This window comes from Ochotona curzoniae, unplaced genomic scaffold (genome assembly GCF_017591425.1).
Source record: "Ochotona curzoniae isolate NIBS_2020 unplaced genomic scaffold, NIBS_Ocur_1.0 contig_4064, whole genome shotgun sequence".
In the NCBI taxonomy this organism is placed as follows: domain Eukaryota; kingdom Metazoa; phylum Chordata; class Mammalia; order Lagomorpha; family Ochotonidae; genus Ochotona; species Ochotona curzoniae.
In genome coordinates, this window is record NW_024466107.1 from 8,339,535 (window position 1) to 8,365,757 (window position 26,223).

A 26,223-nucleotide genomic window follows, 5' to 3' on the forward strand; every position below is an offset into this window, starting at 1 on the left:
CTGCACTTTGTCACTCAGAAACGTACTTCATGGCCAGTTTCAAAAACTTGGAAGAGTATATGGGGTAAAGCAATTTCTAATAATTCACACACTAGAAAGAAAGCTAAAACAGTTGAACCTTTTTTAGTTCGTTCAGAAGTAGGTCATTTTCATTTCGTGAAGAGTGTGGCACCTTCAGTCACACTACTGCTTGGGAAACACATACCACATATCAGAGTGCTCGGGTCCGTCATACCTACTCCACCTCCAACCCAGCTTTTTGTGGACACTGTTCCGGGAGGCAGCAGATGGTGGATAAATGCTTGAGTCCTCACCGCCACATAGGAGACCCTGTGAGTTCCAGGCTCCGGACTTCAACCCAATGACGCAGCCTTGGCTGTTTGGGTAGTCCGGGCGTGAACCGGTGGATGGATTCTCTCTGCCTTTCAAAAAAAGATAACTAAATAAAAGGATAGAAAAGAGGATTGCACTAACAATGCCTGACAATTTTAGAATTTTAGACACTTGCCTTGCTTTAGACGAACCCAACCATTAGAACTAACTCTGTCCCGGTCCTCAGCTGGCGTGGTAGGGGCAGAATCTTCCACGCATTCCTGCTGCCACCTTCCACGCCTATTCTCCCAGGGATGTGTTTGAAGCGAGAGGATTCCTAACTGGAATTAAATGGGAAGACAAAATCTTCAGCACAGGGTGTGGGGGGGCACACCCGGAGCATCCTTTTCCGAAGAAAGCCCCCTGGGTGGTGTGAACAGGAGGAGGGATTCCAGGCAATGCGGGGATTCCCCATCCTGAGTCCACGCAGGCAGCGGCAGAGTGGAGATCCACGGACAGCCAGGGCAGAGTTCTTCTCAGCAATTATCCCCACCTAGCTCTTTGCTTGTGGCCTGGGAAAGAAGTCAAGGACGGCCCAAAGCCTTGGGACCCTGCACCTGCTTGAGAGACCTTGGTTCCTGGCTTCAGATTGGCTCAGCTCCGGCCATGCTGCTATTTGCAGAATGAACCAGCTGATGGAATATCTTTCTGTCTCTCCTCTCTGTAAGTCTGTCTTTCCAATAAAAATAAGTAATTTTTCTAAAAAAGATAAATAATAAAGTTTTAAAAGTATACTTATTTGTGCCTACTTAAAAGGCAGAGTGACAAAGAGACTGTTGCAGAACAACCCTCAAAGTAACAGGAGGTGATGCTATACAATCCCAACTCGAATCCATCCTCCCAGCACGCAGAAAGCCAATCGCTCGCTGTTTACAGGGTGATGAAAGGAAACAGGTGTTTACGCAGCGGGCAGAGCCACCAGCTGGGCAGCTCATGCTTAATTCCCCGGCTCCCCAAGCAGTTAGGGGTGAAGGTTCTTGTAGGTTGAAACTGGGGCTAAGAGGTGCATGATCAGCTCACGTCCAAGTTCCTAGTTCATCAACGGAGCTCGTGACCTGGCTTTTGTTGCTGTGCCCCGGGGGAATTTATCACGGTTAGTCAGGTTCCAGTCGGTCAGGGGCAGGCTGTACAGTTATATGCAGAAGGGGGTTACCTCCTGCAGTTCCCCCTGCCTGGATCTGGAATTCCCTGGACAACACTGGCTCCTGAAGAAGCAAGATTGCTTGAGTCCGATGCTTGGAACCTTGCTGGGCCAGCTGTGTCACTTCAGGTCGGTGAATTCCTTTTGACAAAGGACACTTGGAGCGAAGGCAGTCAGGGGGTTCTGCCTCAATATAACCCTATAGGGTTTGGGGTCTTGGTGTCTCCCACCCACCAAATTCACTCCCTGAATATCCACAGCAGCCAGGGGTTCAGGCTCTCTGCCCTCTGTTGCTGCCTGCTCCCAGGACGTGTTAGCCGGGAACTGGATTGGAAACGGAGCAGCTAGAGCTTGAACCCGCGATCCCACTGCTGCAGGTGGCCACCCAACCCACTGTGCCACGAGGTCCATCCACTCTCAGAGACTTCTTTATTTTTATGGAGAGTGCTTAGAGAATTGCAAATAAACCTGCCATATGACCCAGCTATCCCGCTCCTAGGAATATACCCAATTGAAGTGAAATCTACATGTGAGAAGAGGATCTGTAATCCTATATTTGCAGCAGCACAACCTACAATAGCAAAGACATGGAAACAATCCAGATGTGCGTCGAAAGAAGAGTGGTTAAAGAAACTGTGGTACATCTACTCCATGGAATATTATTCAGCTATTAAGAAGAATGAAATTATTCGATTTACAACCAGGTGATCCCAACTAGAGACCATTATGCTCAGTGAAATGGGTCAATCACAAAAGAACAAATACCATATATTCTCTCTTATATAAGGAAACCAACGTGGAAAGTGTAACTCCAATAATATAATCCATACTGTTTTTTGTTTGTTTGCTTTTTTGGCTGTATCCCATGTGTTTTGATGCTTTTTATTTCAGTCTGGTTTATTCCAAATAATTTCTCTTGTCGAATTCATCACCGGCTCATGGATTACACGGTGGCATCATTTTTCCCAAGAGACTTTTGAGTTTCCTTTTTGTCACCCATGTGTTGGTTACTCAGTGACATGTTTTCTCATGGAGCGGTAATTTGTTGTTGTTGTGGCTGTTCTCACTCATACTAGTTGTTGATCTGGTTTCATGGCTTCTCAATTATGGAAATGTATACTGATGGAGTACCGGGGTCCACCATATCCAGATATGGGGTTATAATGGAACATGCATCCCTGCTTCCAGACAAAAGATGGATTCCCAATGAAACTGTTGGACATGTGTAGACAATGGGATGCTGGACTGTCTGACATTATTTCTGTCAACAATGTCGGGGTACACTTAAATAAGAGACTGATAGAATTATGATTCCTTATGAAGGACTACATATTGTAGTAAAATGGAAAAAATCTGTGGGGGGGTGGGAGTTTGTGGGGGAATCCCAGCCTATACGAAACTCTACCACATAATTCAAAATTCAAAATAAAAATACATTTAAAAAAAGGTTTATTTTTAAATTTTTATTGCAAAGTCAAATATATAGAGAGAGGAGGAGAGACAGAGAAGAAGATCTTCTGTACGTTGATTCACTCCCCAAGTGACTGCAACGGCTGGAGCTTAGGCAATCCAAAGCCAGGAGCCTGGAGTTCTTCTGGGTCCCCCACGAGGATACAGGATCCCAAGGCTTTGGGCTGTCCTCGACTGCTTTCCCAGGTCACAAGCAGGGAGCTGAATGGGAAGCTGGACTGGCAGGATCAGAATTGGTGCCCATATGAAATCCCGGCTCATTCAACGTGAGGACTTTAGCTGCTAGGCCACAGTGCTGGGCCCTCAGCGATTTCTTATATTCCTACAGTAAGAAGCGTTCAACTCAAAGGCTTCCAGGATTCTGTGAAGAAAGGATCTGATGCTATCGGAGAGCACTTGAACTTCCTGTAGCCTTAGCAATCCAGATGCCGGGCTCCTTGCATGCTGTCTCCCAGGCTCTAAGAACAGCCTCCCAGGTGGGACTGGAGGCTCAGTGACCTTGGCACTTTCATGGTTCAGCTTGTGTTCATTTTCATTTTAAACCCCGTGGTTCAGCTGCCTTTACCTGGAGGAGGCCCGGTGCTCCTGTCAACCACTCCGAGACAGTTTGTTCTCCTGGGGAAATACTAGAGGAAGGAAAGCCGAGGATGTGCCTCTTCCTGCATGACTCCTCGTGTAAGCCCTGGGCGCAGTGAAGGCTCTGTGCACTGGGCCCCATTTGGGTTACATGTATGTTTTTGTTTCTGGAACCTAGCACAACACGTGGCATAAGTACCGAAGCACTGTGGGGTGAGTGAAGGAGCCATTTGGTTCTGACACCTGAGTGTCTATTTCTGAAACTTTTTCCAAGAGGAGCACTTTTACATGTTGGTCCACGAGGGGACGTGCTGCCGCAGGGAGTCAGGGCTTCTCTGTCTTGTGAAAGCATAAGTGTTGTATGTCAGGTCCAAGTTTGAACGATTTATGGGAGGGCCAGTGTTCAGTGCTAAGTTAATGATTTATGGTAGACGATTATTTCCTTTGGGCAAGGTGTAATGTTTTCAGCATTTAATAAGGCACCTGGTACTATCTGGCATTTAAAGCATTTCATTCAGGGGCCGGCAAAGTGGCCTAGTGGCTAAAGTCCTTTCCTTGAACATGCTGGGATCCCCTATGGGCACCGCATCTAACCCCAGCAGCCCCGCTTCCCATCCAGCTCCCTGCTTGTGGCCTGGGAAAGCAGCCAAGGATGGCCCAAAGCCTTGGGACCCTGCACCTGTGTGGGAGACCCAGAGGAGGCTCCTGGCTTTAGATTGGCTCAGCTCCAGGCCATTGCGGTTACTTGGATAGTGAATCAGCAAACAGAAGATCTTCCTCTCTGTCTCTGCTCCTCTATGTATATCTGACTTTACAGTTAAAAAAAAAAAACTTTAAAAAAAAAACTTTAAAAAGTGCCTTTGAAGCAGATGCTTAACTCACACCAAGCTGTCCTTTATCATACGGCTGCTGCTTCTTTGTAAAAGCATTGACTTGTTTTTATTTGAAAGGCAGATTTACAGAGAAAAGAAACAGAAAGATCTGGCATCCACTTATTCACTCCCCAAGTGGCTGGAATGGCTAAAACTGAGCTCATCCACAGACAGGAGCCTCTTCCAGGTCTCCCATGTGGCTGCAGGGTCCCAAGGCTTTGGGCCGTCCTTGACTGCTGTCCCAGGCCACAAGCAGGGAGGTGGATGGGAAGTGGAGCAGCCAAGACATGAGTGGGCACCTGTGTGGGGTCCCAGCACTTACAAGATGAAGATTTAGCCAACCAAGCCATCACGGCTGGGCCCTGTTGTTCGGCTTGTAGGCTCAGCCTGACACCCTCCAGGGATGTAGTTAGCTGGTGGAGCTTGAAAAGGCCAAGGTTCTCTCACAGTTCCCAGCGACTGTCTTCTGAGCTCTTTTAGGTTTAGCTGTTGCGACCTGTCCCCATGCCCTCTTCCTCCCCTCTGGCTTCCCTTTAAGTTCTGTAATTAGCCCTGACATCACTGACCAGACTGAGCTGACACCTTAGGTAATGACCTTCAGAATGTCTAGACCAACCAAGACCACAGCCGTGGACGACCCAGCCAGGAAGGAGGCTCCAGCTGGACTGTGAGGCTCTCTCTCTAACGGTGTTGTCTCTGTTCATGAAAGCAAACTCAGAAAGGACAAATGTGCAGGAAGGGCTTTTCTTCGGGTGGTCCTGGAGTTAAACGACTTGAGAACCAAAGGTTCAGGTCACTGAATCAGTGTTCCGTCTAAGGCAGGAAACATGGGAACTTACATGTTGAAAAGGAACAGGATCTAGGTGAACAATTGAAAAAAAAAAAGTATATAAACAGGATAGAAATGTCCACGAAACACAAGGCCGAGTAGCTCGTGGGTTCTTAAGCAGCGTCACTGTCTCCCATGGTCAATGTGGAGGTGATGGAAGGGCAGGTGCAGGCCGCAGCTGCAGGCAGGCCACGCCGCATGGCTTCTCCCTGACTCGGTCCTGAAAGGCCCTCTCGCTCCTTTCATGAGAACTTTTTATTTTTCACAAAGCCCTTGTGGCCTGCAGGATCTGTGAGCGTGGTTTTGTCACGTTGGCTCCACCGGAAGCTGGGAGTCAAGTGACTTTTTGAAAGGCTCCGAGTCTGTCCAGAAGTGGCCCCGGTTCAACCCGCACTTCCGGACGATTTTCAACCACATTGCTTCAGGCCATTTCCTGTGGTTGCAAAGAAATGTGGCTGGGTAAAACGCTGAACAAGAGTGAAGAAAGCAAAGGAAGACGTGTGGGGTAGCGAGAAAACAGCAGGTGTCGGGGCACTTAAGAATGAGTTTACTCCAAGGTGTCCCTTCTCTGAGAACTCACCAGACTTTGGCAAAACAATGAGAGAGTTTCCGACGGCCTCTTTTTTTTTTCCAACCCACGAACGGTGAAGCGATGTCATATTGAAATAAATGTGTGAAAGGTACTTGGACGTCACATGACTTATAAATTAGTAAGGTAAGGACAATGAAGTTGTCTTTTCCTTGCACCCTTCCTGCACTCACTTGCTGATCTGAGTGCACTTAGCTTAGAGCAGCAGAAGTCCGCTTGCTTTCCTGGAGTGGGAATTTGTGGGTGTACATTACAGAGGAAGAAATATCTCTTGAATGACCAAACCATACCTCTCTCCTGACTCACAGAGCCATTAGATCCCCTTATCTCATCGGACCTGCACCCCCAAGTTAGAATTTACATAACTAGTTTTGATCTAATGTTCCAATGTGTTGGATAGTGTCTGTTCTTTTGAGTCACTCATTGTCATCACTCCCTGTTATCTGACTCAAAGACAAGGGCATCGAGGCTGAGCCCAGGGTTCAGACGCGGAAGTCACAGATCCCAGACGGTGTCAGGAAGGCCAGAGGATCAGGAGAACCAGTGTTCTCCAAAAACAACCCGTAGGGAAAAAGAAAATAGGATCATACGCATTCCTTGAAAAATGGCAAGGGGCTGCAGTTGTGGGACAGTAGGTCAAGCCACTACCAGATGCTGGTATCCCAAATCAGAGTATCACCTGGAGTCCCAGCTGCTCTAATTCTGATCCAGCTCCTTGCTAACGTGCCTGGGAGAGCAGTGGGAATGACTTGAGTGCTTGTTCCTCTGCTACATGGGACACCCATATGGAACTCCCAGCCCCAGGCACCGAGACCAGCTGGAAAGTGAACCAGCAGATGGTTCTGTCATTGCACCTTCCAAATAACCAAGTCAATCTTTTTTAAAAAGACATATCTTTATTACATAAAAAAAGATAAATTTATTTTGATGCAACATTCTTAAAAACCTTGTGTGGTTTTTCGCATCATTGGCATTTGCCATCAACTTTTGAAGACTTTTTATGACAATAAGATTGTGTGTGCCTGCCCTAGCCTGCAGAGTCCAATTCATTTTTTTCCTCAGTTCTTTATTTTTTAGCTGTTATTTTAATATTGATAATATGAGTGAAGGGATTGCAGATCCACGTGGGCCTAGCCTCCAACTTCTAAGACGACAGCAGACGATTCTAGAAGGTTTTCCTGGGGTTCCCTCTTGTCAATATGTCCTGTGTTCCTCATGAATGGTTTAGCATTCTGTTCGGTTGGGGAGAAGAAAGCAGGAACAGCTCCAGGCTTGGGTCCTGCAGAGTGAGCTTGAGGACCACAGATAACGTGCTATTAGTGTTGCCGAGTGCGAGAGAGATCACACCAGACCCAAGTGTAGGATGTTAGGAGGAGTCTTTACTTCCCAAGTTTGCTGAGAGCACCTCCCGCTACACTCCAGGAGCCACTGCGCCACCGAGCTGCCAAAGTCAGGGGTTTTTAAGCTCTCATCATCCTCCAACGTGACTGAGAGTCCTGCAGTACAAACCAAGTTTCAGGCAGGAAGGGAGTTAGCAGAGCCCAAAGTTTCCCTGTAGTTAACTAACCTAACAGCACAACAGGAGGCAGGAGGGCCCAGGTGTGTGGAGCCTCCAGAGTAATTTCTGCACTGTCAGCTGCTATAATGGTGGGGAAGCCAGGAGGGGCAGGTTGCACTTTTCACGCCTTCAATGAACTTGAATGGTGCGAGAGGAGGTAGGAAGGATGGGGGGGGCAGAAATTCCATTTTCCTTCCTTGTCCACTGTCAGTTAATCTGACAAGCAGTGTGTGCCAGCAACGGTGGCACCCCACTATACTAGATGCCAAAACCAGGACGTAAGCTTGCATTGGACATGTGCTTTAATACAGTAAAAATGTCTACGTCTGTGGGCAAAAGGTAATTGCAAGTATAGGATGGGAAAATGTTCTTTTTTGTACACTATCTGTAATATACATCATCTTATCATTAAGAGGACTGTTGCACAAATACGTGTATTATACACCATGTTCCAGCATACAAGCCTATGGGTCTGAACTTAGACTACTGCCAGGAGCCATTCACTAACCCCTTCAGGAAAACAAGACCACGAGAACTTGAGCACTCAATCAATCCATTTCTGATTGTCTGCTTTGGAGAGACAATCCCGGAAGCGAGTCCAAGTGAGTTATATGGATGCCCAAAGCCTGTTGGAACTCCCTGCCACACCCATGTGAGCAGCTGGCTGCTAAATATCACAGAACTCAGCCTTGCCATTGTAGACGGGAGATGCCATCGTCACGGGCTGACAGAGGAAGGCATCAGAAAGGAAGGAGATGTCTTGTGGGGAGAGGCGCTCCTTGTGTGTGAGGGATGTGTGTGCTTCGTGGAGTCCCATGCTGAATGTCACTTCCTCCTCCACCCATTTGTTCCTGGGTGGGTTGGTCAGCTTCATAGGCTGCTTCATTCTCCCAGTGGAGCAAGGGTGAAAAAAGCCTTTTTGCTTTCCTACACATAACGAAACTCCTTTGAAAGCACGGATTAAACCTGAATCGAAGAGCCTCTCCCCAGTTCAGGAACAGAAATTGACAGAGCGTCTCTCTCCTACCTCGAAGTATGCTGTGCTTGTCATTCAATCGCTAGCTGTATCCCTTACACAAGTTTTACAATCTGTTCCTTTTTTTTTTTTCCTCTGTGTGTGTGTGTGTGTGTGTGTGTGTGTGTGTGTGTGTTTAAGAGGTTAACCAAGGCAGGTGTTCGGGGCAACACTGCTTAGAACCCAAAAGTGTCTGGGTTCAGATCTTGGCCCCTCTTCCTGCCCTCCCCCTCCAGTTTCCTAGTACCGCACCCCCTTGGGGAGCAGGTGGCGATGACTCAAGTCCTTGGGTCCGCACCACCCATACAGGAAACCTTCACTGAGTCTCCAGCTGTATCCTGGCCCCAGCCCAGCTGTTGTATTTGGAGAGTGAATCAGTGCGCAGACAAGAGGTTGCTCTCTCTCTCTGCCTTTCAAATACACAAATAAAATTCCCAAGAAATCAATTTTTTCTAAAAATGAACACGAAGTGTGCCTTTCAGCATCCGCAGACTCCGATCCTGTATATCCCTTCCCTGCCCTCCATCTCCCCGTGCAGGAAGTTGGATGATGAGGTAAAAGCTTGCTAATTAACAAACATTTTCAAGGACTTTTTCCAGGAGCAGGGGAAAACGTAAGCTTTGCCAAGATTCTGGCCCCACGGGCTGTGGTGCGCCGCGCTGTAGAGCGAGCCCAGCCTGGCTGCAGAGGGCGGGGGTGCGAGGGAAGGGCTACGCGATTTATTTTTAAGCGGGACGTTGTTATCGACAGAATGTCTCCCCTAGCAGCGGCTCACATGTTGCAAACTGAAAGCTTTTAACTTGGCAGTGCCGTTTAAGCAAACAAACCGGGTCAGTCGAACGCAATGATTAACAGGAAGCCTGAGCTGACACAGTTAGCAGCAGCCTTTGGCGCTGCTGAGAAGAGGCTGGGGTTGAAGTCTGCAGCCGCGACTCGTCGCCGCCGCCGGGTAAGCTCCCACACTGCCCACTTCCCTGTGGGCACAGGTGGAAGCCTGGGACCCAGGACCTCCCAGGGGCGGGCTGTTCTTGCGTAGTTAACAGATTGACCCGGGTGGGGGGTGGGGGGGCGGCGGCTATAAAGCCGATGGAAAAGAACTACTTGAGAAATGTGTCAAAGAAAAGTGAAAACGCCGCCTCGGCCGAGCAGCAGCCGATGAAGGGGGAAGGGAGGAGAGCCAACAGGACGGCAGCCTCCTCCACCTGAGAGGACAAAGCACAGCCCCGGGACGCCGGCACAGCCCGCCTGCAGCAAGAGGCTGAGCCTGGAGCCCAAGGGGGAAAAAAATGTAAGTTGGATCTGTGGCCAGTGAGATCCCAGCGCCATACGCGTCTGACTCACTTCCTGGCTTTGGATGATGGGCTCGTGGAAGCACTGTCTTTTCAGCATATCCCTGGTGTCTGCGCTAGTCTTCGTGTTTGTGTACGACAGTGAGCTGTGGGAGAATAGACGTTTTCTGAGGGCAGCTCTGTCCAATGCGTCAGTGTTAGCAGACGCCTGCCAGCAGATTCTTTCCGGGAAGGTCCTAGGGGTATCAGAAAATGCGCTGAGAACGACCTTCCAGGCGTCCAGCTGCCGCGACTATGTGGTACAAAGTCATTATATAACAGAACCGCTGTCTGCCGAGGAGGCCAGCTTCCCGCTGGCCTACATCATGACCATCCATAAGGACTTCAGCACTTTCGAGAGAGTCTTCCGGGCCGTCTACATGCCCCAGAACGTCTACTGCGTGCACGTGGACGAGAAGGCGACAGGTGCATTTAAAGTCGCTGTTCACCAATTACTGAGCTGCTTTCCCAACGCCTTCCTGGCTTCCAAGCTGGAGCCCGTGGTCTACGCAGGCATCTCCAGGCTCCAGGCCGATCTGAACTGCATGAAGGACCTCGTGGCCTCCACGGTGCCCTGGAAATACCTCATCAACACGTGCGGGCAAGATTTCCCCCTCAAGACCAACCGGGAAATCATTCAGTACCTGAAAGGCTTTAAAGGGAAGAATATCACCCCGGGGGTGCTGCCCCCAGCTCATGCCGTCGGCCGGACTAAATTCGTCCACCGGGAACTACTAAACAGCAGAAACTCCTATGTGCATAAAACAACCAAATTAAAACCGCCTCCTCCTCACAATGTGACCATTTACTTCGGTACTGCCTATGTGGCTCTCACGAGAGAATTTGCCAACTTTGTCCTCCAAAGCCAGCTTGCCCGGGACTTACTCGCCTGGTCCAAGGACACGTACAGTCCCGATGAACACTTCTGGGTGACGCTCAATAGGATTCCAGGTACGTATGTTCCTTAACTTTGGTTTCTATGGTGAACTAAATGTTACAGCAGCTACTGCTAAGCTCCTTAAAAAGAATTGTTCAAATGAACGCGTCAAACTTAGAAAACCAGTAGGCTGCCTAGAAAATAGTAAGAATCTTTGACAGTTAAATTTCTAGATGGTTTCCAAGTTTAATGAAATGACCTTTATAGCAGCTGTAGTCACAGGAGAGATATAAAATTCATGCTACAGCTGAGCCAAGCAAGGCGTACTGACTAGCAGGGCGCATGTGGAAACCCAAGTGTGTCACCGGCTGGTGCTGACAGACTCAGCTGTCTTTTGTGTCGGAATCGTGTGCTGTGAACTGCACACAGGGCGATCGGTGGCTGCACGAGCGAGTGGTAGGCCTTCACTTCTCCAGGCACCACCTCTGAGTCAGGGATAAATATTGTACGTGAAATGTGAATGACGACGCTTCGAACATTTTAGTGATATTTTTGCCCCTGTTGGCATTGCCGTCGTTTCAAAATGTGAGAAGCACGCAACTTTAAAATTGCTCATTTGCAACAGCTTTCTCAGGATGGAGTCTGCAAGTTGAAGCGCCTGTAGGCTGCTAGTTCATTGTTCCGCTTCGTTGATGGTCAAACTTGAGTGTGATGTGCGATGTGTGTTCAAGTCACCCTATTAGGAGCCTGTCTCTTACACACCAGGTCTCCTTGGCCTGACTTTATAAGTTGGTTTCCAATTACATCCCAGTGGCTCCTAAGTTAGCTCCACCCCTCCTTTGGTCCAAATGTCAAATGACTTGAATAACCTCAACTCGTACGTGGTGAACTGACTCAGATCTGCTGAAATTAAAAATTCAGATTCATAATTCAAGGGGAAGCAGAAATCCATGTGAGAATTCGACTCATGGCTTCTTTAAACTGGTGGCTAAGTCCTGGTTGCCTGCCTCAACCACCTGGAACTTTCAAAAAGTTTCTAAGACCAAACCTGCTTCCCAGAGTCTCCCCTCTGGGCTGGACCTGGCCAGAGGCATTTTTGAATAGCTTCCAGATGATTCCAGGGTCAGCTAGGACTGCGAAAGCACATACTTGCTTTTGATGTTGGTGTACAAAGCCTCACAGACTTAAAATGCTTCAAAATGAGAAAGGGGGATTTATTTATCTGGAAGGCAGAATGCCACAGAGAGAAGGAGAAACAGAGCGGTCTTCCATGGACTGGTTCCCTCCCCAAATGCCTGCGACAGCGGGGACGAGGCTAGGCCAGAGGCAGAAGCCTGAACCGCCATCCGAGTACTGGGTTGTCCGCTGCTGCTGTCCCAGGGAGCAGGGAGATGTGTGGAAGTAGACTGGCTGCAGCTAGAACCCAGGCACTTGAATATGGGACGCCACACACACACACACACACACACACACACACACACACACAGCTTGGCATTGTGGCACAGTAGATTAAGACAGCTGCCTGCCACTGGCTTGGGTCCTGGCTGCTCCACCTGGAATCCAGCTCCCTGCTAACACACTGCAAGAGCAGCAGAAGCTAGCCCAGCAGTGTCCCCGTCGCTCCTCTGGGACATCCAGGTGGAGCTGCTGGCTCCTGGCTTCTGCCTGGCCCACACCTGACTATTGTAGCTATTAGCAGGTGGAAGCTTTTCTAAGTCAGCCTTTCAAATAAATAGATGAATTTCTTTAAACTCGCGTTTCAAAGCTACAGGCAGCAGAGGAAGTGACTGTATGGTCCCGGCTCTGTGGGCACCCAGCACAGGGGCCGCACTGGCGGCTGGCTCCCTACCTCTGCATACCAGGCTTGTTCTATGTCTCTTCCCTCTTCTTGCCTCGCCGCACGGCTGCCTGTGGCTTAGTTGCCCCAAGCTTCTCCTTTCTGCTTCTTCCCCTTGTGTCTGCCAATCCCGTGTTACCCCATGCACAGCCACTCCTCTCTGGAACCCCTCTAGCTGCACCGCCAGAGCCGGACCAGGAGTACCGCTCTCAGCTATGGCCAATGTAACAGCATCGTAAGGTCTTAACAAACCAAATAGTCACCTGTTCATCGGCTGTCCCCTAAGAGGTGGCTGTGCCTCTGGACGTCCCTCAGAAGGTCAGACTGCATGGCCTCATCGGCAACGATAAAGGGAGAAGGAAAGGTGGGCAGAGCGAGGACCACTGGCTGCCTTCCACTTGGGACTTCCGGCCCACCTTTCTCCTCTCCCTCCATCATTCCCCCCAGTGCTCCCTGGCTCAATCCTTCCCAACCTCGCCCTTTCCTGTCCAGTCCACAAGAGGGCAGTGTCTTAGCTAAGCGTCAGCTCAGCCTACGAGTTCCAATTAGGGAAGGGAGCTACGCCTGAATTATTAGATCCATCCATCTCCTCTCCACCCCTTAAAGATTTTAATTCTTTCTCCCTGCTAGTCAGCAGTTCATTCAGCAGGCGCCTATAAGGAAAGGGAGAGCCAGGAATTCCATCCTTGTCTTCCGTATGGACAGTGGGAACCCACCTGCCCGGGTCTTGCCCACTGCCGCTCGGGGTTCGTGCCAGTAGGAAGCATGAATCAGGGATGCCAGGACTCCATTAGGCCAAAAGCCCTCCCTAGCCCGCCCCCTAACACCTTCGTGATGACAATTCAATGTCCACCTGAGTTTTGGGGCGGATATTCAAACTCTATATAGTCTCAACATGTGTAAAAATTCAGTACTGGTGGGGCTGGCACTGTGGAGTAACACGGAAAGCCACAGCCTAGGGCGCTGGCTTCCCGTAGAGGTGTCTGTTCGAGTCCAGGAAGGTCCACTTCCGATCCAGCTCCCTGCTAATTTGCCTGGGAAAAGCCGAGGAAGATGGCCCAGGGTCTTGGGCTCCTGCACCCATAGGTGAGAACTGAATGAGGCTCCTGGCTTTGAAGCGAACAAGCACCTGGAAGATCCTCTCATTGTCTCTCTCTCTCTCTCTCACATTCTGCCCCTTAAATAAATATTTCTAAAAAAATAATTCCGTGCTGGTACAACCACAGAGGTGCTGCCTGGAGCACTCACAGCCCACAGGTGTCCGGGTACAGGACCGAGTCCACGCTCCATTTGAGCTGCCAAGGATGTTACACACACACACACACACACACACACACACACACACACACACACACACACACACACACACACACACACCGCCGAGAGGCAGCAGGTGCTGCTGGCCCGGGTTCCTGGGTCCCTGCCACCCCCATGGGAGACCCAGATGCAGTTTTTGACTTCTGTCATTACTAGACCCAGATCCAGCTGTTTGCAGGCGTTCTCCACCCCCCCATTCCACCCCCGCTTCCACGTAAATTAAACCTAAAGAATCATTTTAAAGATTTATTTTTATTTCTCTGAAAGGCAGTTACAGAACAAAATGGGAGGCAAAGAGAAAGAGATCTTCTATGTGCTGTTTCTTTCCTCAAATGGCGGCAATGACCAGGGCCGTGCCATCCCAAAGCCAGGAGCCCAGAGATTCTTCTGGGTCTCCCAGGCGGGTACAGAGGCCAAGCACTTGGGCCGTATCCAGCTGCTTTCCCAGGCACATTAGCAGGGAGCTGGATCAGGGGAGCAGCCAGGTCTCCAACCAGTGCCCATACGGAACTCCAGTGTCACAGATGGCAACTTAACCTACTATGCCAAAACACTGGGCCCTGAACTAAACAATGTTTTTGAAGAAGATAGTTGCCTATAAGTTAGAAGATAATCATTTTTTTTTAAAGATTTATTTTATTTTTATTGAAAAGGTGGATATACAGAGAGGAGAGACAGAGAGGAAGATCTTCCGTCCGATGATTCACTCCCCAAGTGAGCACAACGGCCGATGCTATGCCGATCCGAAGCCAGGAGCCTCTTCCAGGTCTCCCACACAGGTGCAGGGTCCCAAAGCTTTGGGCCGTCCTCCACTGCTTTCCCTGGCCACAGGCAAGGAGCTGGATGGGAAGCGGGGCCGCCGGGATTAGAACCGGCGACCATATGGGATCCCCGGGTGTGCAAGGCAAGGACCTTAACCACTGTGCCATCGTGCCAGGCCCAAAGAAGATGACCATTTTTTAAAAAGTGGGGGCAGCACAACAGCCTAGTGGATGAAGTCCTTGCCTTGTGAGTGCCGGGATCCCATATGGGCACCGGTTCTAATCCCGGTAGCCCCACTTCCCATCCAGCTGCCTGCTTGTGGCCTGGGAAAGCAGTCGAGGACAGCCCAATGCTTTGGGACCCTGAAACCGCCAGGGAGACCCGGAAGAGGCTCCAGGCTCCTGGCTTCAGATTGGCTCAGCACCGGCTGTTGAGGCCACTTGGGGAGTGAATCAGAGATCAGAAAATCTTCCTCTCTGTCTCTCCTCCTCTCTCCCCTTTCCAGTAAAAAGGAATAAATCTTTTTTTTTTTAAGTTGATGCTGCGTTACCGGAAGCCAAGATCCTGACAGGTGCCACTGGAGAAGTGGATCAGGATCAAGACTATCCTGCTTAGTTCTATTCAAGGCCCAGTGCTATGTGACTGGCCGCTTTCTCCATCCCGGGGGCATTCATGTGTGCCAACGCTTCACACTCGGGGAGCTTCTGAGATCAGGGATGCCTCGACAGCCTTAAAGGGAAGGAACGTTTGGAGAACACATCTTACCGTTAGTGTGCCTTGACAATCTCGTGTGTGCTAGAGATGCTGGTTTTTCCTGCTAATAAAGGAAATCTGTGAGCTGGGACACCTGTGGGTTACCTTCAAGGAGGTTCACTCTGTGGGGAAGACGTGACCTGTCACAGATGTTATGAGGCTGTCCGTGGCACGAGTTTTGAGCATTCTGGAAGGAGCTGCGGCTGGGAGGCTGGCCTGCAAGGGCCCCAGTGTGGGTGGCTCTGTCTCCTGGCCAGTCATCGGGTTTTCCAATGACTGTTCCTATGCCCTGTTCGTAGTGTCTTCTTTCAGCTACTTTCACTCTTCTTCCCCGGCTCCTTCCAGGAGGTTCGTTCATGCCCATGCCACCTTAAACTCCGACAAGTTTCAGGCCGTTGGAAATCTCGCGGCTGAAACACAAGAGCAGGCTCAGTTGCCAGAAGTTATGTAAGAACTCAGCAGAACTGAAGGCTGCTGGGAGGTCCTGACCTTGTGTAGAATTGTTAAAAGCGTTGTGATTTCCCGAACTCAAAAACCGGGGCCTTTCTTGTGGCATAGTACTCTAAGCTGCCATCTGCAATGTCAAGACTGCGTGCTGGTGTGAGCCCTGGTCTTCCCACTTCTTATCCAGCCCCCTGCTAATGAACCTGGGAAAGCAGTCAGGGACAGGCCACGTGACTGGGCCCCTGCACCACACGGGAGACGTGGGTGGGGTTTCAGACTGCTGGTTCTGGCCTGACCTACCTGTGTGTCTGTAGCTCTTTCGCCTTTCAAGTGAATAAGTGAGTCGTATTTATTTATTTATTTATTTGGCCCGTGCCTGGCACTGTGGCATAACAAGTTAAGCTGCTGCCTGAGACACCAGCATCCCCCATAGGGGCATTGGTTCAAGTCCTGGGCTTCTGCCTAACCACATAGGAAATGTAAAGGCTCCTGGCTTTGACCTATCTCAGCCCTGTTTATCGTACCCTTTGGGGGAGTAAACCAGCAAATGGAAGATCTTTCTCTCTTTCTCTCTCTAATTCTGCCTTTCAAATAAATGAAGTAAATCTTCTTAAAAATTTCTCAATATGGGCCCGGCATAGTGGCATAGTAGCTAAAGTCCTTGCCTTGAATGCACCAGGATCCCATATGGGTGCTGGTTCTAATCCTGGCAGCTCTACTTCCCATCCAGCTCCCTGCTTGTGGCCTGAAAAAGCAGTCGAGGATGGCCCAAGGCCTTGGAACCTTGCACCCACATGGGAGACCCGGACGAGGCTCCTGGTTTCGGATCGGAGCAGCACCGGCTGTTGCAGCCACTTGAGGAGTGAACCATTGGACAGAAGATCTTCCTCTCTGTCTCTCCTCATCTCTGTATATCTGCCTTTCCAATAAAAACAAATAAATCTTAAAACATTCTTCAATAGATAGTTAACTTATTTATGCATATTTTGTTTCCACAAATATCATCATCCAAAATGGATTGCCATGAGGATGTGCAATGACACTTTCACTGTGTTAATTATACCATCCTCCAGGATCTTAGCAAAAGACATAGACATAAATTTGTTTTAATATTCTGTTACTCTGGATCTGGCATGGTAGCCTAGAAGCTAAAGTTCACACCTTAAATGCACCAGGGTCCCATATAGGTGCTGGTTCTAATCTTGGCAGCCTCGCTTTTCATCCAGCTCCCTGCTTGTGGCCTGGGAAAGCAGTCGAGGACGGCCCAAGCCCTGCACGCACGTGGGAGACCTGGAAGCAACTCCTGGCTCCTGGCTTCAGATCAGTTCAACGCCAGCCTTTGTAGTCACTTGGGGAGTGAATCAGTGGACGGAAAATCTTCCTCTCTGTCTCTCCTCCTCTCTGAATATCTGACTTTCCAATAAAAATAAATAAATCTTTTTAAAAAGTATTGCATTACTCCTCCTAGCAGCAGGAGTAAAATCAAGATAGTATTTCCTTATTTTTTAAAAAATTATTTGCACCTGCAAGGCAGAAATAGAGAGAAAGATTTTCCATCATTTGGTTCACTCCCCAAAGGGCCACATAGGTGGAGCTGAGGAACCAGGAACCTCCTCCAGGTCTCCCATGTGGATTCAGGGTCCCAAGGCTTTGGGCCGTCCTCCGCTGCTTTCCTAGGCCACAAGCAGGGGGCTGGATGGGAAACGGAGTCAGTGGGTCACAAACTGGCGCCCACATGGAGTGCCAGCGCTTGAAGGCAGACGACTGGCCCACTAACCTATAGTACCGAAAAAATAACATTTCTGTGACAAATGTTCGGCATCCCCTATCAGAGGGCCTGAATTTGAATCCCAATACCTACTTCCTGCTAGGCACACACAGGGAAGCAGCAGGAAGAGCCTGAGTCACTGGGTTCCTGCCGCCACCTGGTAGACCTGGACTATGCTTCTAGCTCCCAGGTTAGGTCAGAGCCCCTCTCTGGCCATGGCAGGTATTTGGGGATCGAACCAGATTTGCACTCACTTGCCTTCTCTCTCTCTCTCTGCTTTTCAAATACATAAAAATTTAGAAAACATTTCACGGAATGACACCTCTTCCTGTGGTGACTTGTTTTTAATTTTATAGTGAAGAAGCCAAAAATAGATTGCAAACAAGGGGAGAAAAAAGTTACTCCATGTCAGTGGTCATGCACTAGAGTGCACGCTGGACTTCATCGGGGTGTGTTGAACAAATGAACTAGCATCCTGTCTGCTCAGAAAGGAGTTCACTTGGTGAGGTTTAGAAGGTCAAAGCGTCTGGTGGGCACTCTGTGGCACAGCAGGCTAAACACCCCATAGGAATGCTGGTTGAAGCCCTGGCAGCTCTGATTCTGATCCAGATCCCTGATAAGGCACTTGGGCATACAGAAGACAAGCGCTTGTCAGCATCCTGGGGCGTGTTTCAGGCTGCAGGCTCCCGTCTGGCACAGCCACAGGCATTGTGGTGGTTCGGGGAGTGATCCAGCAGATGAAAGATATTCTGTGTGTGTGTGTGTGTGTGTGTGTGTGTGAGAGAGAGAGAGAGAGAGAGAGAGGGAGAGAGACTCACCCATTTCCCTGTGACTCTAAGCATAGGCTAACGACTATTTCCACAGCACTTGTGCTGTGACAGGAGGGATAAGTGACCCACCCACAGATGATGCATACATGAGGATGTGTGTGGCTTGGGCACAGGTACTGCACACTTGCATAAGAGGCTGGGGCGTCTGCAGATTGTGCTGCCCCCGGGACGCCCTGGGTCAGGCTCCTGGGACACCAGAAGGCAGCTCTTCTGCTCGTCTCCAGCTGTTGTCTACTGGGGAGGAAAGCCCTCCAGCTTGACAAAAGTCCTTGCCGGTTGACTTTCAAGCAGTCCCTGGGGCAGTAGCCCACACTCCTCCCTCCCCGCCTTTCCCAAGGCAGAACTCCTTTGCCACCTCTGCTAGTTCCCGGCCAGTCCTCTGGGGAGTGGGTGTGGCCTGTGGAGGTGGCTGAGGTTTTGCCAGTTACCCTCTTGGTATACTCTGAGCATTGACAGTGTACTTGGATGAGGTCTAGGAAAGTGAAATCGCAGCCCCTGAGTTCCTCGGACCCTGGAAATGAACCTTGGCAGAGAAATGGAGAGCGGTTGATTTGGCTCCTGCTTGGACTTGCTGTAGAATTGCTAATCCCCAGGGAGAGCTCTGTGCTTTCATTGCTGATTTTTTTCCCCCTCCTTGGCCCTTATTTGCCTGGGAAAAAAACCTGCTGATCTGAGGAAGCCCTGGCAAGTTCTACTGGCAAGGACACCTTTGACCCACGCCTGATCCCAACCAGAGCAAACCTTGGGGACTCTGGGTGCCTGAGGTATTGCTTGCCTCCCTGGATTGACAGCTTCCTGCTGGAGTTTTGTGAGTTTGTTGTTGAAGCTTGGGGAAGGGGTGGGGTGACTGACGGGGAGCACCCTTCTTACTGATGTAAGCTAACTGGGCGGGGACGGAGCTGGCCCTAGGAGCTGCGGTGCACCTGGCACTGGGTGTTAGACTGAACTTAATTGACCTGACACTGTCGACGTAATATCAACACTGTGTGGTTGCTGCACTCGGCTGTGCACTGCTCGGACAGAGCTTACACGAGAGCAATGGTGCTGGCTGGTTTTGGAACCTTTCTAGAGGGTTGGGGACTGGTCGCCGTTGCAACCTAAGCCTTCCCAATGCCAGATATGACAAATTGCTTTTCCCTTCAGAGTTTGAGGTATAATTTACATAATATCACGTCTACCGAGGTGTTATTTATACACCATAAAACTCAAATAGCACAAAGCATTTAAATGTGAAATTCAGTGAGTTTTAATACCTTTTGAGTTGTACATCCATGACCCCAATCTAACCTGGAAGACTTTAACACCTCAGGGAACCCTCGCTCCTGTCCGTAGCTACTTCCCAGCTCTCCAAAGCGTTCCTACTTTGCTGTCTCTACAAGTTTGGACTGCCGGCGTGGGTGCTCTTGTCTCTTGGTGTGTGCTTGAGTTGTTCCCACTTCGTACCTGTTGTGAACGATGTTGCTGCCGACATCCTGTGCACATCTTTGTGGGGACTCACGTCTCCCTGTCCCTCTGGCTCACGCCGGGAGCGAAATGCTCAGGCCACGTGCTAGACCTCTAGGGGCAGGCAGCATTTTGGGGATCTGTAAGCTTGTTCCCAAAGACAGACCATTTGGCATGGCCACCGGCAGTGCCTGGGGCTTCCGCCTTCTCCACATCCTTGTCAACACTTGTTAGGGCCATTTTCATGTTAGCTATTCTAAACAGTGCCTGCAAAGTGGTATCCGTTGCTAACTGGTCACCATAGGTCTTCTTAGAAGAGAACCAAGTGCCTTTGGACATCATCATCCTGGAAGCCAGTTAGGGTTCCGTCCTTGTTTCACAGATGAGGAAACCGAGGCCCAGGGGCTTGTTTTACTTGCCCAAGGCAGTAACTGGCCAGTTCAAAGTATCGATGGAGAGATGAAACTGTCCAATGTTGAATGAAGGACCCGCTGCTTGGACAAAATGTCGTCACGTTTCTACTTCCTGTGTCTTTGGATCAAGCAATTCTTTAAGATGCACTTAGGAAATAAAGCAGCCCACTGTCTCCTAATACAAAATATGTGTGACAAGACACCTTTTCTGTGGTTCCGTTCGAGCCGTAACTGCTCCTCCCTTCTTCCTGGTACGGCCGCATCCCAGCTCCCTAGCCCGTGTGGGTTTTCGTCCACTCGGTGGCTGTGAGCCCAGGGGTGTGCGCCACAGCCCTCGGCACCACTCCTGTGGGTCCGGTCTCCTCCAGCTCAGAGGAATCCCCTGTCTGTGTGTTCTTTGGTCTGTGCATACTTCCACCTAGCCAGCTAGAGACTGCCAAGGGAACCGGCTGAAGTCCGAGTCTAGCAGCTTTATTAATAGTTACAGCCTTAAATGCGCATTCTTGTATGCCTGAACTTGACAAGTTTAGGGCAGCAGCTAACGGGATTGTACAACCGTGACTTTGGACCTCAGGGATTCATAAATGTGTTTTCTGCTCACCAGGCAGGAAGTAAAACTCAAATCGCCACAATCATCCAAACTCTAACCTGCTTCAAGCCTTGATGGAAAATCCTAATCATTTTTTATGGAGGGTAAATCAGTTACCCTTGTAGAATTTTCCACTCCAATGGGGAGCCGGGTGAAGCTGTATTTAGCCGCTTCACAGCCCCCTGCCCGCTCTACCGGGCTCCAGCACGGCAGGCCTGCGAAGCGAGCAAGGCGGGGTGTAAGTCTCCCTTATGTTTTTGAAGCAATAATAATAATAATAAAACGGAAGGGAGAGGTGAAGACAGGAGGGAAAATGGGGGAAAAAAGGCAGGATTAGGAATGGGACCACTTCTGTGACAGGTCACTAGAGGCAGGATGAGAGTATGACAAACACCTGGAATTCTAAAGTTAGCAGCGCTCACAACTCTAACCGTAGGATGGCTGGAAGGCACTCCATCTTTTTCCTGTGTTTGTGTGTGGGACCTCCTGCTGCAGCAGCCTCGCTGCTTGCTGTCCTTCCTGGTGGATTGCTGAAGGGCCAGCCCACAGCTCTGCAGGCTGACGGAGCTGGGGCTGGACTGCAGAGTGGCTGCGCGGTGGAGCACACGGCAGCGGGCGTTCTGCAAACAGCGGGAGCCCTTGGCGGGACATCTCTGGTTGAGTGCAGCTTTGTCTTTGTTCGTTCCTGTTTACAGATGCAATGCAAGTTAATTGTCCTCGCTGTGAAGGTTCTTCAAAAAGTTCATGGACCGGCACATGTTTGGTGCTCATGTCCTGCTTCACGGTTCCTGGGTTTGAGTCCAGCTTCCTGCGGATGTGCCCCCCTACTGGGGCTGAGGTCGTGGGCAGCAGGGTCGCCGCTATCCCCCCCCCCCCCCCCGCAGGACCTGGCTTGAGTTCTGACCTCCCAGCTTTGGCCCTTGCCAGCCCTTGGGGAGATGGGAGATCTCTCTCTTTGTTTTTCTCTCTTCCTGTTTCTCTGCCATTAGTATTGAACATATTGGCAAAACTGGAATTTAAAAACTTAATTTATTTTTGACGCGGGAAGTTTTTATTTTAGGAGGACGTTGTGGCACTGCAAGTTAAGCTGCTGCCTGCATGGTTGGAGTCCCGTGCGCGCGCTGGTTTGAGTCCAGGTTGCTCTTTTCCTGGTAACGCTCCTAGAGAAACAACAGAAGATGGTCCAAGTGCTTGGGCTCCTTCACCCATCGGGGGAGATCTCTGTGGAGTTCCAAACACTTGGCTCAGCTTAGCCCCAAGCCCTGTCTCCATTTGGGGAGTGGGTCAGTAGGTGGAATCTCTCAATCTCTCATACTCTCACTCCATTCATCTCTCTCTCTCTAACTCTGCCTTGCAAATAAATTTTTTAAAAACATTTTGCCTTCTCTAATTAAATAAAAATTTCTTTATTAGTAAATGAATTTTCATAACCCACCCCACATCACAAAGTAGATTTTAAAAATCTCAAGCAAGGTCTTCATTTGATCACAAAAGAGAGGAGAGAGCCGGGTCCGGTAAGAGAGCTTTGATTTTTTTTTTTTTCTTTTTAGCTAGAATCACGTGGTAGTGAAGATTGTATGTGAATTCTGTAGAATGGGGAAACCGGTTCAGGCCAGAAACCACCAGACCTCCATCCGTGTATTGAGGAAGTCACCTGCATGTTTCTCTAATGAAGAAGTTATGTGACACACATGATTTCTTGAGAGAGTACCAAGATTAACATAGTTGCTCACTTAATTAAAGAGTTTGAACCTCAGAAATCCTCTGAGGGAGGTGCTGTTAGCTCCAGCTGACAGATAAACAAACTGAGGCTGCACAGGGAAAATGATTTACTCAAGGTTTAAATAAATTATCCTTTCCAATAAATGATGTTTTTTTTTTTCAAGTAGTTAAAGATTTGAAGTTTCCACTTCTTATTTTCTTGTTTCTTCTCATTTTATTTGAAAGAGAGAGATAGATACAAGGAGATCTTCTATCAGGTGGTTCAGTCCCCAGGTGTCCTTAAGAGCCAGGTCTGGGCTGTGAGCAAGCCGGGGACCGGAAGCAGTCTGTCTCTGCTGTGTGGGATCCAAGCTTTTGATCCATCCTCTGGTGTTTCTCAAGGCACATGAACTGGAGCGGAGGCAGCCTTGACCCCAAGAAATCACATTGAAAACCCAGGCTGTCCAAGCAGCGTGTCAACTCCAGCGCCACATGCCTGCCCTTGATCTTTTCTTTAAAGCTGCTCCAAATGTATTGTACTGCCAAGAGTGGTACCATTCACTCTCCTTTATGCTCTACACACGGTCCCCAAACACTGTCACATCTCCCAGTCTCCCCTGCATCCGCCTCTCATTTTTTTTCTGGACCTCTGGCTGATGCGCTCCTCCTATTTCAGAGTGTGGGAATTCAGCAGAGACCCCTAGCAGCCACACTGCCACCAAAGAGGCAGTGACTTTTCAGTTTCATCCACAGACTCCGTTTCCGCAACACAGGTTGTTGATGAAGAATCTTGAGCTTCATTAGGCCAGAATGTCCTTTTATCCCCTTCTGATCTGGAGCAGTTTCTGCATCTCCCTATCTTTTAGGATCTTACCACTGTTAAGGAATGCATATGTGATGGCTTCCCGTGAGCAGAGTGGAGTTAGGCCTTTTGCACCAAGATACCACAGAAATAAGGTGATGGGTGCATGCGGTATGGAGTTGAACCCAAAGGCATGAGTTGATGTTTTGATCCCGCTTGGCTGAGATCGCTTCTACCAAGTTGCTCTCCTACAAAGATAATTAATAAGTATTTTGACTTTATTATGGAGTAAGTAGCATTTTCTGAGACGACACTTTGAGACTATGTAGCTGTCCTGTTTATGTCAAATGTCCACCTGCTAGTGGGACATCCGTTGATGTCCGTGGATGTTAGTGTGATGGTTATCAAATTGTGATTTTCTTTGACACTCTCTCCCCTACTTCTGTATTGGAGAGTTTTCTGTCAACTATAACACAGACCATGCTGTTTCCCCATGCATTTGTTAACGTGTGTCCTTAGGGACTTGGATTGCTATTCCAGTCAATGAATTACAAACTTCACCATTTTTACCAGATTTGCTGCTTGCTGTTCCCACGGGGGGGGGGGGGGGTAGGAGGAAGCAGGAGTTCCTTTATGCCGGATCCTCTGCCCTTTTTCATCATATTAAATATACATTTTTGCTCAATATTCATCATTCATTTGCAATGTATCCTTAAGAATCGTAAATATAATAAACATTAATAAAATTATATGTAGAAAAGTATGCAAATATAAATTTTAAAAGTATACATACATCTTATTGTAAGAAATTACCAAACAAGGACAGAAATATGGAGCATAGAGAAGAAATATGTATATATATATATATAGAGAGAGAGAGAATGTTTCCAGGCTGGCTTTGTTGGGTAGCTGGTGGATCCACCATCTGTGATGCCAGCATCCCTCACGCGCGCACTGGTTTGAGTCTCAGCTGCTCCGCTTCTGATGTCTGTGAATGCACGTGGGAACAGTGGACCATGGCCCATTGTGGCCCCTGCACCTCTGCCGAGACCTGGAATAAGCTCCTGGTTCCTGGCTCTGAGCTGCTTCAGCCCTGGTGGTTACAGCTAGTGGAGAAGATTCTCTCTTCCTCTCTCTCTCTGCAACTCTGTCTTTCAAGTAAATAAATAAACCTTCTTGCAGGGTACACAAACGTGAGAGGGGATCCCAGGAACCATCTAGGAGCCACTCAGTGGGATAATTGAGCTTTTGTGTGAAGTGGGTGATTTTAATGGCATTCTTGCTGTCAATAGATTAGTCCCCTGGAAAGTCCCAGGCCTGCTTTCCTAAGGGAGGGATGGTACCTACACAGTGAGCAGGAGTGTGCTGAGCGTGGTGAAGGCAAGGGCAACACGAGGTCCCTGCATGTCAGCAGTATCAGAGGAAGGGGGAGTTTGGGTGTTGTGGGTGGGCGTGGTCACTTGTTCTCTGCCAGGTGCGTGCCTGATTAGGTTAGGGCCCTCTCCTGGATCATCACAGCCCCAGGTGCCAGCAGGCAGCCTCATCACCCCGGCTTCCTGGTTCCCTCTCCTGCTTTGCCTCCTGCTGCTCGGTGCAGCCAAGGTCCCCTCTTTTAAAGGGCTTAGGTTATACACGTGCCTTAAACAATCCAGTTCTGTGTTGATGCTCAAAACAGATTTTGATTTATGTGGTTTTTTTTTTAAAGTTATATTTATTTGCAACATAGAATAATAGAATGAGAGACACAAACAGGGAGAGATCTTCCATCTACAACTTTACTCCCCAGGTGTCAACCATAGCTCGGGCTAGACTGAGCCAAAGCCAGGAGCCAGACATGCAACCCAGGTCTCCCACGTGGGCAGCAGGTACCTGACTGCCTTAGCTACCCCCTGTTGCATTGCGGGATGCAGACATATTAGCAGGAAGCTCTGTATACTGTCACCAGATTTAAATCCAGGCATTCTGGTATGGGGTAGGAGTGAGCCAAACCTCTTACTGCACCCAATAATTACCCTCACATCTTTGGATTTCTGTTGATTAAGTGCCTGGGAACAGGTCTGCTGGGCAAGGAAATCTGAATCTGCCTGATATTAGTGAACATTGTCAGTTTTCCAATTCACGCTTCCCACAAGATGTGTGGCATCTTTCCCTATCCTGGGATCTTGGGCCTATACCGCCCCGCCCTTTCTTGGTGTCTCTAATCCTTCCCTGACAGCTCCGTCTAATCGGTACAGCCGTGTTTGTTGTCCATTTATGCTGCCTCACACTTTGTGGAAAGCGGATTAGGCACAGGTGTGGGCCCTGTGTGTGGTAATCAGAGAAGGCATCTGGGGCGAGACAACCTCTGGCTAGGCAAAGATCCCCACGGTGGGCATGTGGGTGCATCCACTTGCTGGCACTGTTCCTAGTAGCGCTGCTGTAGAGACCAACACCCCCACTTACGTGGTGGGGATTCAAATCTGTGTTCTCTCCCCTCAACCAGAAGGCACGGACAGAGGAGAGCAGAAAAGCAGGATTTATTGAAGGGCAGAGAGATTGTGTGTTCAGACAGGCGTGCGGGGAAGCCCAGCAGGAATTGCCCCACCCCACCCAGGCTGGGATCCTCTTTGCAAAGGGAGGGCATGGCTCAGTGAGTCTCAGGCGGCAGAGTTTACAGCCCACATGGATTTCTCCAGAAAGCTGTCATGGCATCTTGATGCATGATGGGAAATGAGGCTTAGCTGCTGGGTGAGAGGGCCAATCCTTCAACCGGGCAGAGTTTATAGGGAAGGCAATGGGATTTGGGCCTTGCACGTGGCTTGGGTGCTGACAGACCTTCATTTCCCTGGCCCTTGCTGCCCCACCCACATCACCACGAAGCATTTTCCATAGAAAGTTTTGCTAAGTGCCAATTATCCATCGTCTGAGTTCCTGCTTATGGCGTGTTTCTAATTTGTA

General features: G+C 49.4%; 1 protein-coding gene and 1 long non-coding RNA gene across 2 annotated transcripts; both read left to right on the forward strand.

The window, feature by feature from the left end:
• The first annotated feature begins 1,492 nt into the window (after positions 1-1,492).
• Positions 1,493-25,921, forward strand: LOC121159088. Its single transcript, XR_005884305.1, has 3 exons — positions 1,493-1,503; positions 7,560-7,564; positions 22,924-25,921. It is a non-coding gene; the product is annotated as an uncharacterized LOC121159088 (long non-coding RNA).
• On the forward strand, positions 9,103-11,949 carry LOC121159087 (N-acetyllactosaminide beta-1,6-N-acetylglucosaminyl-transferase-like). The gene has a single exon (XM_040984135.1). It carries the CDS (start codon positions 9,777-9,779, stop codon positions 10,716-10,718), a length of 942 nt encoding a protein of 313 aa, XP_040840069.1. The 5' UTR covers positions 9,103-9,776; the 3' UTR covers positions 10,719-11,949.
• Positions 25,922-26,223: the final 302 nt, after the last annotated feature.